General features: G+C 47.0%; 1 protein-coding gene and 1 long non-coding RNA gene across 6 annotated transcripts in view; one reads left to right on the forward strand and one right to left on the reverse strand.

Annotated features, from left to right (window-relative positions):
• Positions 1 to 13,352, forward strand: part of LOC146761047 (uncharacterized) — a 75,730-nt gene extending 62,378 nt beyond the window's left edge. The window contains exon 3 of the long non-coding RNA XR_014945818.1: positions 1,190 to 13,352. This is a non-coding gene — a long non-coding RNA (uncharacterized LOC146761047). The remainder of the gene's footprint in view (positions 1 to 1,189) is intronic.
• Positions 1 to 16,293, reverse strand: part of TET2 (tet methylcytosine dioxygenase 2) — a 69,640-nt gene extending 53,347 nt beyond the window's left edge. For 3 of the 5 annotated variants that reach the window (XR_014945809.1, XM_015861428.3, XM_085546656.1), the window contains exon 1: positions 16,199 to 16,293. Coding sequence is in view for 2 of the 5 variants with exons in the window: in XM_015861428.3 (XP_015716914.2) it covers positions 16,199 to 16,228 (30 nt within the window). In the remaining 3 variants the exon portion in view is untranslated. Of the gene's footprint in view, positions 1 to 14,977; positions 15,327 to 15,355 lie in introns of those variants that run through there. The other 2 variants (XM_032444017.2, XM_085546654.1) reach the window with 2 other exon arrangements.
• Between the last annotated feature and the right edge of the window lie 229 nt (positions 16,294 to 16,522).

The following is a 16,522-nucleotide window of genomic DNA, read 5'->3' on the forward strand; positions in this document are numbered from 1 at the left end:
CACCTGCAGGTCACAGCTCCCACAGCGTGCCTAGGAGTGAGAGCCTGGATGCTGTGCTAATTCATTGAAATGCCTGCCATTTCAGAGGAACCTGCATCAGCAACAGGCTGTGACAACACAGTCCTTAGACTGCGCACACCACATCATACTTGCTTCCTTTTAGCAATTTGAATAATGTCAGCTTTTACTTCTCCAAATACTCTCTTCCTTCAAACTGTAACAGCACAGCTGAAGGTAAAGCTCTGCTAGCTCTCCTGTTGCCAGTGCATGGCACCCAGAGTTGACCCTCATGTTATTTTTGCTGGGTTCCACTTGCTCCTCCCTAGTTCCCTGCTGCCCGTGTTGAGGCCCACACCCAGAGCAGGCTCTTGCAATCAAAGCAGTGATGCATGGGAACTTGCAGAATGTGCCAGTTTCATCTGAAAGTTTCACTGGACCAAAAAGAGGAGAATTCAGATCTTTCCATTGCAAAACCACAGACCTCTGGCACTTAAGCAAAAGAAAAAAGCCTTTTCTAGTGCTCAGGTTCTCCAAAATATGCTCCTATCTCCATTTGTTATAGAATAATGAAACCATACGTTACAGTGTGATTAAGAATCATCAGCTTAATGTAAAACCACCTGTTTTTCCCACCTCTCTTTACTGGTGCCCTGAATTACAAGCACCTACACTCAGCTGCTCTCAGTACTGCCTAGATCACAGAATCACAGAATAGCCCACGTTGGAAGGGATCCATAAATACCATTGAGTCCAACACCAGTTCCCAACTAAGAATAAAGAACATGAACAAGTAATGCTATCATTGGAAGGATTTGGTCTTAATGAGAAAATTCAGGGGCAGAGGTTTGGTCTGAAGTAATATATCCATCAAGACAATCTATCAGTCTGTAGCAAAGAAACAATGCCCATGAAGGTGTTTGATGTCACAGGGACTCAAGGAGAAAGACAAAAGGGGTAGGAATGGCACTGAGGTAAAGCTATGGGTATGGTCATAAACTGAACTGGAAAGGATGAGAAAAAGGGGCTGCTGGAAGACAAGAGTGCATCTGACTGCCTAATGCCTGATAGGGGCAGGAACCCTCTTAGAGCAGTGTAACAAAACAACCTAATGTTTTGGCTTTCAGCTTACAGTTTTACCCTTTCATCATGAGTCTTATCACTGGCCAGCTTCTTCATTTTATGTCCGCAGGAGAGAGAGATCATCTTCTGTGAGAGAGCTCTTCACTATGCATGAAATAACAGCAAGGAAGGTAATGAAGATGTGGTCTTTGTTCAAGAAACGTACAGCCTGGTGAGTCTACAGACCCTCACAAAAGTGCATAATGGCACATTTTGCAGCTCTCTTCCTTGTCTATTTCATACACCTTTTGGGAGTTTGTTTTTGTTTTTAAGCAGTTCTGCAAAGCATTTTGTGCCTATGGTTTGTGCTGCGCAGATACTCTGCAGGTTTGTCAGTGTTCCTACCTTGCCTTCAAAAGCTACAGGCAGTTGTTAACATAACTTAATGTATTGGCCAGCAGGTGTCTTGTGCATTCTTCTCTCTGTGTGCAAAAATAATAAGCTGTTGGCCTGTTAAGGAACTCTGTTCTGCTGAGAAAACAACTAGTACAGGAGACAGAGGAAAAATGTGGTCCCTTTCTGCCCTCCTGGGTCAAGGAGTCCTCCCTCTGCTCCATTTGTTGCTACAAATTTTGACAGAGAAATTCAGATCCCATGCAAGATTCCCAGCTCCCATCCCATTAAGAGGTATTAGTGGAAAACCCCTGCGGTAAATACCACAGGTGTTCTTTCATCTCTTTTCCATACTCTTGGTTTTTGGTAGATTGGCTTTGCTGGTGGTAAGTTAGAAGAGCTTGGAAGAAAGTTGCAATACGGTCAAGAATCTCTTATACACACCCACAGCAGACAAAGCTGTGGCTGGTGATAGTTGTTTGTTTCACTGAGGAATTCTTTTCCCCTAACTATGCACTAACATGATTATTGATCAGTGAATGCTTTACATATAAGAAAAATTACAGAGTCCTGAGACTGTTCCCTGGCAGCTGGGCAAAACTCTTTACTAAGAATTGCACATATGCATCTGAAGGCATAATTAAATTTTAGGTGTGCCTTTTGCTGAACTTGTTAAACAAGATTTCCATTACTTTTTTACCTAGAGGACAAATTCATGACAGAGTCTGTATTTATTCTGAGATACTCATCTAAACTGACACAATGGTGGTTACTCACACTGCAGCATACAATGGTAAATCTTGAAGTATTCTTTTACCCCCTGCCTCCAACACGAAAGCACAGAATAGAGTTAATCTTCGTTATAAGCAGCATTTCTTTCATTATATTTTCTTCACTGAAAGAGGGTCTTATAATTTAAGAAAAGTATCTCAAATGGTAATAGCAAGAAGGCTCTGTGCGTCAAAGACGCACTTGATGCATTGTCTGTGTATCTGTATAGATCTTCCCCTGTTTAGGTCAAATGTTCTGATAAAGCCCACAGCCATCATACATAATAATAAACAAGTCCTTGCAAACCTTGACACTTTCTGATTCAGAACATCTTGAAAAATGCTTCAGGACTTCTTGAGAAAGACTCCAGAAGATGTACTATGATGTACCCAGAAAAAAACTGTACATATTTAAAGGTTTTACAGTAAGACTGTTGGGTCTCCTTTCTCCAAGACTGTCCATACTCATACAGATTCATTGTGAGGTGGGTTTTCTTTCCTCAGGCAGAAAACATGCAACACAGAACTCTTAAAATTGTAACACATCGGTGCCCTGTTTTCAGTACTTCTATTCTTATTTCTAGATCCATTGCATATGCTGTAATGAACATCATAATGAACATTCAGCAGAGAAAAGGCATCAGTAACTGGCAGAAATGCATTTGCTCACGTGCTGAATGCAACATTCAGCTTGCTAGGAGATGAGACAAAACAAATGCTGAGCCAGGGCCAGAGCTGCAGAGCACTTCACCTGCACTGGTAAGAGCTACTGGAGTGCACGAAAGAAGCTGGTGATCAGCCCAGGGCAGGCACAGTTTGGCCTCTTTGCTCTATGTTGTCTAAATTACAAAAAATATCTGCAGCAGCTTTGATGACTAACGCAGAGCTGCCATGGGTAATGGATGGAAAAGGTGAAGACTCTGAGCTGGCTTTGTACTTGCAAAAGTTGCATTCAGTAATGGGACTGAAGCATACTGGAAAAGAGCACTGAGACACTCACAGTGTGTCTTTCCTAAGGGCTCTGCCATTATGATATTTACAAACACCAAGATGTATCATGGTAACAAGTATAAAACAGAACTATCATCTTTCTACTATCTCGTCTACCTCAGAAAGGTCAACCATTCTGCCTGGAAAGAAAAAAACCAAACAACCCTTCAACACTTAGTAGGCTTTTGTAAAGCTGGGAGTAAGTTGTTTGATTCCAAAAGTAAAAACTGGAAGTGATTTACTAATAAGCATGGGTTATTTTTGCTAGTTTAGCAGCTTTTTCAAGAAAGCTGTGTTTATCTTTGGCAACCAGTCACAGTTGTATAGCTTGTCTTCCTCCACATACATGTTTTTCTGAGAGAACTTCAAGAGCACTGGAGCCTGTCAACAACGAATCGTCTGACTATGTACTCCCGTTTTACAATTGCTAACTTCTAGAAAAGACACTGTTTTCAAGTAATTAGGAGTACAGTACAAACTTCTTTGAAGAACTTCAAAGATAAGGAAAATACAAATAGATTTTATTTTTTAATAAACATTTAATATATCTGGCAGTGCTTAAGAAAGTACATATGGAGAAGAAACGTGGACATCTGGCAGTTGAGTGTAAAGCCTATTTTGCTGGAGGGACATTTCAGCCACGCATTTCTCTCTCAAGGCTCATGCCAAAAATCAAGTCAGCCCTTTGCAGTGGCATTTACATTTTGGAGATGGTGTGTCACTTGAAACTACTGAGGCACCTTTTTGCTAAACTGATGATCGATACCCAACTGCAAAGCATTCATTAGTGCCTGAGTGCAAGTGTTAATAAAGGAATAAAAGTGGAATTGTCAATCAGGAACCACACGTTCAAGCAGTGTTCTGTTATTTTAGCCAAAGTAAGCCAGCTTTGCACTTCCTTACCGCTGAAAATACTTTCTGAGTCAGTTCGGCAAAGAAGCAAACTTACGGTGCCGAAGAACACAGTCGCTTCTATCCTCAAGTCTCTGAATCACTTGCCTGCTCCTGCTAGCTAATAGTAACTATTTTTAGTTATGGCGGAAACTTCTCTCATGGTGGCAATGATATTTCAAAACAATTTGGAAGCAAAATCATCTGTGTGTGTGGTGTGTGCACAGAGGCTGTGCTCAGTATGCATGCCTTGCTGTTCGCTGCTGGCGCCAGCAGGCCGGGTCAGCCTCGCGCAGGCCATGCGGTATTTGCTGGCTCTTTCCTCACCGCCCGCGTAAGACTTCTGGGGTCATGTTTGTAAACACTGAAACCACGTGCACTAGCACATGGCGAAGCATCAAAACCGGCCAGGACGCCGGGCGGAGAGGCAAACCTTGGCGCCGGATCGATGTCGCTGAGCCGGCTTGCGCCAACTCTCTTGCGCCAACTCTCTGACCGGCACGCTGCCCTCACGGCCACGTGGGACGGGCTGGCAGGTTGGCAGGAGGGCACAGTGGGAACCTTCTCCCTGTGTGCAGCACAAGTGGGCCCATGCTTGCATTGGCAGTGTCAAGGCACGTTCCTTTGCTCAGCAGTGAGCAAATGGCAGGGCTTCGAAACGTTCTCATGGCAAACAAAACTCATTTCTGCCCTCACTGAACCTTAGGGACCAGTGTGGTCCCTCAACACAATGCAAAACTATGGCTGCTAGGGAAGAGAATTGTATAGGGGCACGTTGCCAATGTTTCTGAAATGACTTCAAGGACAGATAACCGAGACGTTGTGTCTGTAATAGCTTTTAGCTGGCTTTGCACCAGTGAAACAAAGTCTGTGGTTCAAGCATTTGGGGAAGTAACTCCTAAATTATTCCTGTTCATCGGCAGAGGTTGCACAAAGCCAGATATGGCCAGTGCAAACAAAAGTCATGAGTCTTTCATTTCCTCTTCACCAGAAATTAGCAGATACAGCTCTCAAAGCCTATGGAAAGTTTCATCTCACCCCACCGCGCGCTTCACGTGCTTGGAGTAGAACCAGGCGGGAGGGGGAACAGCCCATGGCAGATGTCCCTCCCTCCTCTACCATTCTGTTTCAAGTGCAGCTGTAAGTCTTGTTTGCATTGACCTTTGCTGGGAGAGCTGAGAATAGGACAAAGAGTTAAAATGTTACCAGTCCCTGCTGAGTTTGCACTTCTCAGGACGGCAAGCCAGCAGCGGCTGCAAGCGGGCAAGCGTGCAGCACTGCAGAGGGGGCCGGGAGGGAACGAAACAAAAGGGGAAGAACAAATAGTGCACACCCTGAAACACAACAGGGGAACCGGTGTGGAAAAAATGCCTGTCTTTGAAGAGAACAGGCTTTTCTGTTTGTTTCTCTCTGTGTGTTCTATCTGGTTATCTGAACTCAAGGTACAGTAGATACACTAGTCCTTGAACTTTGAACTCACTAGGAGAGCAGCAAAAAGTCAATACATTTCAGCTGAACATGGAAATAAGCATGCTTTGTCTCTGTGCGACCCAGCTATGGGAGGCCATTTAATACAGAAATGCACAGCTGTTCAAACCTCTTTCTTGCTGTATGCCATCAGCCTGCAAAAACAAAGCAAAACCGAGCAGTCCTCTCCTAAGGATACTGCAACTGCGGGTTCAAACACTGGCTGCTCTGAGCACCTTGCATTTTGTCAAGACTTGTCCCTTCAGTCTGGAGGGAAAGGGGTCCCAGGCTCGTTAAAGGGAAGCAGAAAAGGCACCCATTCATTTCCTTTCTGAAACTCTCCCCTACTGTGTTACCCAATTCCTGAACAACGTCTCTGGAAAGCAGAAAAGTACCTTCCTGGCTGTTGCATGTGCGTCTAGCTAGCGCTCTCCAGTGCTACTACTCTATCGAGCAATAAAGTTTCTATTTTTGACTCACTGTGGACAACCTTGCCCTACAACATTGGACTGTATGTTGCCTAAATGTAAAACGAGCAAACCCAAAGGCGCCAGTGGCCTCCGTCAGAGCTGTATTTTGCTGTGACCGCTGCAGGCGAGAAATGGGCTGGCACACGGCGCGGCACAGCAGTGAGGCCCGGCCGTGTGGCACACTCCAGTCTGTCACAGTGTTTGTAAACACCGCCGCCACGTGCACGAGCCACGTGGGACCCAGCTGCCAAACCTCAAAACTGCCTGGGGATGAGTGAGAACTGGGGGGAGCGAGCAGGCAGCCCCCTTTGCAACCTCCCCATCTTTCTGCGGGGCGGTGTGAGGCACGGCTGGATCTGTAAACATGGCGGGGAAAATCCATCTGTCCTTCATGGTCAACTGCCTCTGTCAGCATCCAAGGGAACACTGCCGAGCTAAATTACCCATCGGATTTTATTTCCGAAACCACTTCATCATGGCTCGTATCACGAGTCTGTTAAGGCACTGAAATTCCCCGGGGCAGGCTCCTGGCTTGGCGTGCTACGGACCAAAGCGGGGAGCCTGAGCTGTGGCTGCCCATGGCAAAGAACTCCCAATGACCAAAGGGACAGCATAACAATTTGCAGTCTCCAATTCAAGGCTGTTACATGGAAAGTTCCAAATGCTCCTCAGGTTTTGTCACCAACACAGGCCTGTGCAGAGAGGTTTTCTGGCAGTGAATTACATTTGTGTTTTGTGTGGTTTTTTTTTAATTCTTCTTTGAGCTCCTTTACCAAGTATGATGTCAGTATGAGGGTTCGTGAACCCTGACGAACCATTAATTGATAAAACAGATCAAAACAGAACTCGTGTGATAGGTTGGAGCTGGCATACATAACAGTTTGCAGACTGTGGGAAATCCTGCCCAAATGAATAGGAGGATCAAGGGTATTAAAGGCTAATGGGAGTTATTGGAGTACCTACTTACTGAAATGGCATTACACAACTCCATCCCACACACTGCAATTAACCGATGCAACATACTATTTTTAATTAAAAATAAGCCCATTGTGAGCTTCTGCTTGTTTGTCTGGAGGTACATGGAAACATCTGCAGTGCCACTGAGGCTGCTAACAACCTTCCCTGCACCTTTTCTCACTTGAGTTGGTGGTTTCAGGGGACAAAGCACAGCACAAAAGCAGTCCTTTTTCCTGAGGAGGTGAAGAATGAAGTTCTCAAGGTACAATTTGCTGGGTTGTGCTGGACAAGTGCTGCTGCTTTAAGGGTTCTTAGGCTTGGCCAGAAAACCAACCAAACCAACAATAACAACAGAAGAAAAACACCAAAACTAAAATACTGAATGTGTTGTCAATTAACAGAAAATGTTACTGAAAAACAGCTTCTGAAGAAAGTGAAAACCCATTTGTTTTTGATTCAAGTTTCTGTTTCTTAGAATTGATACTTCTGTTATCTTAGTAAGCAGAGAAAAGTATCTGTAAAGCTCTGAATGAGCAGGAAGGAGGGTATCATGGGTAGAGCACTGGGGCATAGGAGATACGGGTTCACTTCCCAGATACACCACAGCTTTCCTGTATGTCTTTTAGGTTTTCTTCTAAAGTACTGAAATGAATGGCTCCAGCAGAGTTTGTACCACATTTTGTGAGCTCTGGCTCTCAGTTGTTGCTTACTAATTTTAGATGCTTTCTCTTACTCTGTGAGTGTTTTGCCTTCTCATTAATAGCGCCCCAGCAAAAAGACTGCTGCAGTGCTGGTTAGGGACTTCTCTTCATGTGCACGCACAGAGCAGGTAACAATAGCAGCTTTGCTTTATTTACTGCAAATATTTAGGTTTCTGGAAGTCAGCTGTCTGCCTCTGCTTTGCTCTATAAACAAATGACATTCTGACATCCTGACATTCTGGCCCTCGTGCACTGCCAGGCTTCCTTTTTCTGTTGCTGTCTCTTTCACTGAGTTAAGCCACTTCTGTTCCCTTTTGCTGCTTATGTTTGTACAGCCCTGAGCGTGGTGGGACTCTGTTTTGTGGCTGGGATATGAGGTGCCTCCCAATGCACAGTAACTAATTTCATTCTATCCACTCTCTCTGTATTTAGAAGCATCAGAGTTGCCATCCCAAATGCAACTCATGCTGCAGCTTGCCCAACAAAGCACCTCCAAGCAGCCAATAGCAGTTGCTTCAAGAAAAAGCAGCTGTGCAGTAGGTAGTTACAGACTCACCCTGCCAGGAGCAAAACTTCTTTCCACCCCAACAGTTAGGGTATGTATTTTCTAGGAAACTTGTTAACTTGAAAATGCTTTGGAAACTTTTATTTTTAAATACTAATAAATAAATAAATCCATCTCGGTATGCACTTTCCCACCCTTACCACCAAATGGGCAAAGAATACCCCCAGACTATTTTTTTCAGTTGCCACAAAGCATGGAGATACTGCTGCCAGTGTATCTGCACAGGGCAACTGCTACAGCTCTGCAAAGCCCAGGGAACTGAACAAGGCTTTGTAAAAGCACAGGGGCTGCCATCAGTTCACAGGATCACAAGTCAGCTGAGAGCACCAGGGGTGGGGGAAGAAAAAAGCCACCTGTACCTAACATATTGTCAACAGCACAACACAAGCACAGTGGAAAATTGCATAAGAAGATATATTTTCCCCTACCTAACCTCTTCCACTTATTGGGCACTACATGTAATAATGGAGAGAAAGGAAATGCATCAGCATAGTTCTTATTCTTCCCACTTCTTTCTCGCACCTTCAAAAGCTTCTTCTGCGCAATAAGGACTACACAGAAGTGGAAATGCTCAGGTCTAGACTTTTTTTTTTAAAGCACAAATGCTCCATGGAAAGAGCGGAGAGTGGCACAGAAACAATGAAAAGCTGAAAGACCATTTTTCTCTTTTGTGCATTTTTCGTGTTTATAAATACCAAGAGTGCACTGCCCTCTTTGCTCATTGCTTTTACTCACACAAACTGACTGTGTGACATGTGGACTCACTAGCACTGCTTTTTTTTTCTCTCTCAATGTTTGTCAGTTGCAGGAGATACACAAGGGTTAAATCCAGCCTTTCCCAGTTGCTCATCTTGAAAGCAAAATGGAAAAGCCAGCAGAGGAGCAGAGTGGGAATGAAAGGCTCATGTTTTAGAACAATAAATCAATAAACAAAACATGAGGGTCTTTAATACACACAGGCACTCCCTCTTCCCCCAGTCCCAGGGAAAGGAAAATCCAATACATCCTCCAGCTTTCATGTGTTCTCTTTCAGGGGTGAACTGCACTCCTTTTATTAAGCTATATGTCCACTTTAAGCTTTATGGAAATCTCCCATTTATGTGAACTTCAGTGATTTTGGGGGTAAGGAGGCAACTCCAGCTTTCCTGCAGCAGCTCATTCTCCTTGTTTTACCAGGTCAGTAATGCTACTTTCACACAGGAGGAAATATGCAGTCATTCTTTTCTCCTTTCTGCTTACATAAGAACAGAAAGAGTTGTATGTCCTTTGGCAAGCATAAAAATTAGATAGCTGCAAAGTACGTGACTTCAGACACAAGTGAAGGAGCACTGAGAGAACAAACAAGTTAAACAAAGATGAAACAAGTATCAGGAGTGCAAGGGTGAGTGCTGCATGAACACTTGACTATAGTGCAAAGGAACAAATAGGGAGGGAGGTGATTAAAGGACACTAAAGTTGAGGGCAAAACACCACTGTCAGCATCAGGAACAGAGGTAATGTTTGCCTTTTGATCCCTGTAACAGCGCTAAAAGTGACAAGAAGAGGAACAAGTAGTGCAAACTCAGAAATGCCTTTTTCATATATTATCTTGTCTGTTCTCTGTTTTGGCTCATTGCCTCTGCTACCACAGTGGCTGCAAGAGTAATGGGAACTGTAGGTCAAAAAGTCAGAGAAGGAAAGTAAAGAGGGTGAAGAGCTTGGTGAAACAAAAGCGCGTCCTGGATGTGACACAAACCATTGTGCCTAGCAAAGAAGGACTGAAGAGAAAGAAACCGGTGGAGCACAGTAATAAAATACACTGATCATAATCAATGCTTGTGTGAAATGAAGCAACCTGTGCAAACCTACAGCTAATGTCAAATGTCACACATGCTCTGGCCTTCAAACTCTGTTGTATGATAGTGAATGCCATGACTCATCTAGACAAATTCAGAGTAAGGAAGAGACACTTGTATCAACCTCTCTGTATGGAAAAGAAACAGCTCTTAGGACATGTTTTGCAAAGGGAGTGACGTACTCTACACACCCTCATGCAAGCCTGCATGAGGGAGTCTGAAAAATGTGCACAGGATGAGATACAGTGCACATGGCACAGGCATGAATAGTCTCCTCCAACCAGAACCTGTCTGACAGCTTTGGCTAGGTCCACACGAGATGGCACCAGGCGCATCGCCAGCTGGGTGCTTCTGGCCAGCGAGAGGCATTTGTGTCTGTGCTTCCTGAAGCCATCTTGCAAGACAGCCGTGATCATTACCAACACTTTAAAACAAAGAAAAGAATCCCATCAGATTAACAGCATGATTCTTTTGGTTGAGCAAATGCCGAAATCTCCACTGAGCTGCTTATATCTAATGGAGATCTCAAACTTGCCTTGCAGTGGTATTAGCTCTCGTGTTGATACAAAGAAGTGTTGCTATTACATCTCATTAAGTAATAAAGACTTTCAGCTATTTGATTTTACTTATGAAGTTAGTAGCATTCATGATTCCTTTTCCATTTTTTTTCAAGGGAAAAAAAAAGAAAGAAAGAAAAAAAGAGTTCTACTACTTGAGCAGGCAGGAAGCCGTGCCTAATTAAAGGAAAAATACACAAACAATTTATGGTGGGATTCATGAACCGCTAAGAGCTGTTTGTCATGAAAGCTTTTGGGACTAGATTCCTCATAAGCTTCTGGAATGGGGAGGAATCATTTGAAACTTTTGTAACAGTTCCCTTAACCGCGTCTCTGGGTCAGCCCACTTCAACGCGTTTGAGTGCAGGGGAAAATGGGGGCATTGGAGAAAGGAGCCAATGACCTAGAATGGAACACAGAGGCAGCAGCAAGCCCAGCCAAAAAAACAGCTACAATGTTTTCTTAAGCTCGGCACATTGGATTTCTTCCCCTTGCTCCCGTGAGGAGTGGGAAAGTTCCTAGAACTCCAGGCTGCGTCAGGGCAGCTGCCCAGGATGCTGGGACACTGTTTGTAAACACTCAGCCACGTGCGTGCGGCCGCGTGGAGCCATCGCCGACCTCAGCATCTACCCACTGGGTAGGCTGCGGCGTCACTGCGCTGGAGCCAAATCCTTTCCCAACGCAACAGGACTTGGAGCAGCTCGTGCCAGGACACTTGGAAGACGCAGCTTGGGCTCTTTGTGCGTTATTAGAGGGAAGATTAAGCAGAAGAATTGCTTAAGTTTTAGTCACCAAAATGTAAAGTTCAAGACAGAGCAGCTCATGAAAAGTAGAGAATGCAGAAGTCGTTGGAATATGCTAGAGGTCAGAAGCGATGCTGTAAAACACGAGGGTATTTCATGTTGCTTAAATTACACCATAATAATTAACTAGAAAATGTCCAGGGTTCTGCCCTGTACCTGTGGAAGGGATTTCCAATGGGTACCCTGTGGTTATCAAGTCTTGGTTATGAGGGAGCAAAGCAGTGAGCTAACATATGGGAGGGACACAGACACTTTTCCTAATACAACATGCTTTCCATGAAATCAGATTTCTCTTCCAGGACCACATAGTACCATCTTGATAGCAAAGCTTGGAAAGTTTCTCTGGTAAGTGGAATCATACAGACTTGTGGCAGCACTAGCTTTTACCTCATCGTGGAATTCTTACTTATTTCAGGATTCAAGTACAATTCTGAAGAAACAGACCTTTTATATACAAGTAAAGGGAGAAACCATCTTAAAAGCCATGCTTTACTCAGTTAGGAAAATCCAGCGTCTCCATCCTGTCTTGTTCAGTTCAAGTATAGGATAAGTCCATTCTTCTACAGACTGCAACAGAAGTGCTGCATGTATTTTATTTATTTCTTTAGACAAGGTGGGCTTGTTGTTTGTTTCTAAAGGCACAAATACACCAAGAATTAGGTCAAACAGAAGCCTCAGTGCTACAGGCCTTTATTTATTTGTGAGATTAATCCTACTGGAGCTTCTAATCGCATGTATGCTATAAGGCAACAACACCCCAACAGGGCACAACCCCCACCCCCCAGAAACTTGGACTTTGAAAGAGAGCCTGAATTCTGTTTGGGCTGCTGAGATGATTCAGCTTTTTAGGTGTCTGACAGAGATGAACAAGCCTGCATGAAAAGACAGCCAGCAATTTAAATCTTTAAGTCTTTTAATTGTTAACCTGTTTTTCAAAAGCACAGCAACTCTTTCTGTCGTTCCCAGATTTACAACCCTTTATCATCAATAACTAGTAGTGCTTTCTGATGCTCTTAGCAGGCAGGACATTTTTGTTCCTTTGTTTCATGAGCAGTGTGAGAGATGTGGATGAAGTTAGCTGCTAGTTTTTCCTATGTCTCCAGCCTTGGTTTTCTCTACCTTCTGTCTCTACCTACCTGCTACATAGCAGGAGACATACTCCCAGTACTCTAGTCCAAACAACTTTTCAGGTCAGTCATTGTCCTTGGGATTAGTCCAGCTGATGCTGGAGCTTCACCATTTTATTCCTTAGCCCCTCCACCTCAGCCTCCACTCACTGAGCAATTCCTTGAGAAATTGGTGCTTGTTTTTTTCCTCTCCATTTCTAAGAGACTTGTCTGCCCTCAGGGAAGGCAGAAGTGCTTTCCTTTCACTGGGTGACTGAGAAGATGATTACTCATGGTACTTTCCATTTCTAACACTTTATTACCTAGGATATAGGGACAAGCTATGCAAATTGCACACGCAATCAATGACTATCTGAAAGCATACCAGCTTGAACTGTGGCAACTTGTTACTAGCTACTTGTTCAGTGTTTAAAAGGATACATTTCCTACAGAATATCATTACATGAGTAAGAAAGTACTCACTGCCTTACGGAGAATGAGATCGGAAAAATGCTGCAAGTGTGATTGATTCATATAATTCCCTTCTTGGCTGTCAGCCATGATGCAGTCATATGCTTTATCTCTGTTCAGACTACAGCTTTAAAAAAAATAATACAAATGAATCATACTACATCCCACTCCATTTCAGAATCAGCACGCTGCCTTTCAAAGTGATGTCACAACGCTCACTGCTGCTGGCTGACTGCCTTAGCAGCAATCGGAGAGCTGGACTAAATAAATACTGTATATTAGTTGGCAAAATCATTTGTGGTTGTGTTCCCCAGCACTGTTTCCAAGATAACCACCAACTCTACTTGAAACTTGGCAACTCTGTCCCACCACATTCAGACTCCAGTTGTAAAGCTGGCTCACAGAGGCTGCTACCACGCTTCCAGCTACTGTGCGGCACTCCACAAGGGAGGCAGGAGGGTCACCCTGAAAAGCCGGGTCTGACAGCTCCTCTGAAATTCCACCGTGAAAAGCAGACAATGGAAAAACAACCATCTCTTGTTTCTACAGGAGCTCAAAGTCTACAAGTCGGAACGAAACAGAGCGGGTGATTTAAAGTCATCACTCAGCCATACTCTGTACAAACCACTGTGCTGGGTCGGTAACATCACTACAACCCAAACTTCACTTTTTTTTCCAGCATCCAAACAGCAGATTTGTTCCAAAGCATGGGGTTTTTACTTCAGAGCCACTTGGCCATTACTAACCTAGAAAAGAACCACATGGTACGTTGCATCCCAGCTCATCTGAAACATGCGGGGTAAGAGAATGGTCCCTTCTGGTGCCGGCAGCAGCCAGAGAGCCTCTAACTCTGCATGCAGAAACCCAAACATTGACAGCCTCCCACTTCTGTTACCCAACGCAGCGCTGGTGCCAACACGAGACCTTGGAAGTCTGTCCGTCATAACACAGCTCCTCAGCGGGCACATGGTTCGTGTTCTTTAAACAGTGTTGACACGCCAAAGTCTAGGACCATGCGCTCTACATCAAAACAATGCCAGTCTCCCTGGCAAAAAGCCAGGAACCGGTGATGCCAAAGCCCCAGTTAAAAGCCTCACCGCAAGCAGTGATAGCTCAGCAAACTCAGAAGCCCCAGTGTCTCCTGTTCAACCTTTTCTTCTCGTGGGTACTTGTTAACCCATTCTGCATCAGGCAACTCTAGGCCAGTTTCTGGGGTCCCTGGAAGCACTTGCAAAGCTTCTCAGCATCACTCCCCAGAACAATACAGAACTATTCCTTACGAAACGTGACTTTTGAGTTCTTCATTTGGTGAGCAGCAGCTTCGTCCCACTACCTCAACACTCAACTTCTCACATCTTTGCCCTCCCTTTCTTCTCTTCCCAGCACCAGATTTGAATTCCTCCCAGACCCACTGGTAGGGCTCATGCTGTGCTCTCCAAAGCACTAAGGAAAGGAGTCAGAATAATGTCCCACATTTATTTACATCATTGCAAAGGGTTTTTTCTACAGGAAGAAATGCAAGACACCTACGTTCATTTTTAGTGCTAACAGCAACAGATCAGACAGACCAGGAGCCCTTGCCTTGCTGGATTTACCAGCATTTTGGGGACGGAACAGAAATAAACGCAATGCAAACAACATGACTTCTGAGCAGAGTAAGAAACGCACGGAACCGTCTTTAACACAGATGTAGCAAAATAGCATTGATGTTTTGTATGGAGTTTTATTTGAGTCTTTAGAAAAGCACCAAGCACTCAGCACCAGAGAACTCCGTGGAGCCTGGGAGGTGTTGGACGGCAGCACAGCTCGGTGCTGCCTGTCTGAGAGGAAAAGAGCTGAAAAGAGGCAGTGTTCTGCACCACAGTCTATCAAAACCTGTTGCACGACCGCACTTAGTCATCACGCGCAAATGGTGAACTGTATATAAACAGTGCAGGCTTACCTTGACGTGGAGGGGTGAGAGGAGGCAGGTTTTGAGGCAACGAGGAAAAGAAAAACCCCTAGAAACCCGAAACGTGCACACCAAGAACGCGAGGCGTTCGGGAAAAGCGGGGGCAGCCCGAAGGACGGTAGCTAATCGGTAGTTAATGTGGCCATCGCGCACCGCTTAGGCGAATCGCCCCGGCTCCCGGAGATAAGGAGGGATGATTTACAGCCCCGGACTCCTGGCCGGACTCCCGCGGCCACCCCGTGCGCACCTTACAGCGGCGGGGAAAGCGGCCACCCGCCGAGCACACACGCATTCCCACTGAATAGAGGCAGCCTGCCGTTAGCGTGAGAGCGGCACTGCCTCGTTAGCCGCCAAACGACCCCCGCTGACCTGCTTTCACCGGGGCAGCTTCTCCTCCGCTCCCAAACTCCTCAGTGCCGCGCTACGAGCGCCACGGGGAGCGCGGCGCCGCTCGCGCTGCCATCAGACCCGGCTGCCGCCCGCGTGCGTGGAAACAGCGTGTGAGCAGCGCGGTGCGGCACGGTGCCCCTCGCATCGCCCGCCCCAAAGGGAAACCGCCCCGCGGCAGCGGCTCTGCCCCGCTCCCGGTGCCGCTCCGAGGGCACCGCGCTGTCACCCGCCGCTGGAAGGGACGGGGGAGGGGGGCACAGCCCCGAGCGTGGAGGTTGCACGGAGGGAGGAAAAAAAAAAAAGAAGAAAAGGGAAAGAAAAAAAGGGAAGGCCCGGCGGCCAGCCTCATGTATGCTCGCACGCACGCACACACACACACGCTCTTCTCGCCCCCAGCCCCGGTTTCGTTTCCCCTGCCCTCCGCCGCCCCCCCGGCCCCGTTCCCCCTCCTCTTCCCGTCCCCGCGGGGCTGCGCCCGCCTTTGTGTCCGCCGGGGCCGGGAATCGGCACAAAGCCGGCCCCGACGCCCCCCCGCCGGCAGCCCGCAGCCCCCCGAGCCGCGCCGAGCCCCCGGGGGCAGCGCCGCCCCGCGCCCCCCGCTCAGACAAAAGCCGGGGATGGGCGCTGCGGGACGGAGCCGGGGCTCGGCGGGGAGCAGAGGGGGGCCCCGCCGCCTCTGTCAGCCGTCAGCCATGTTGGGGGGCCGCGGCGCCCACCCACCCGCGGGCGCGCGGCGCGACCCCCGCAGACCCCCCGCCCTTCCCCAGGGAGCCGCGGGGCCGCCGGTGAGAGCCGCCGGCGGCGGGTGGGTGCCGCTCTGACCTCCGCCGCGTCCCTCAGCCTTGCCGACATCCAGCACGCACAGCCGGGCGCCGCGCTCCCCGCTCCTACAGGGCCGCCATCTTGCTTCCTTCTGCTCCTTGACGAAAGCGGCCGGGCCCCCGCATCAATATGCACGCGGCGCCCTGACGTCGGAGCCCGCCCCGCTCTCCGCGCCGCCCCGCGCCGCACCCCCGCGCCCCGACCCCGCGCAGCCCGAGCGCCCCCGGCCCCCGCCCGCACAGCGCCGCCGCCGGGGAGCCGCTCTGCGCCGGCCTTTGAAACGCCTTCCGCTGCTGCTTTCTCTTTGCTTTCTTCCCCTCTCCC

Source organism: Coturnix japonica, chromosome 4, assembly GCF_054131305.1.
Source record: "Coturnix japonica strain WE chromosome 4, WE-NBRP24, whole genome shotgun sequence".
Taxonomy (NCBI): Eukaryota; Metazoa; Chordata; class Aves; order Galliformes; family Phasianidae; genus Coturnix; species Coturnix japonica.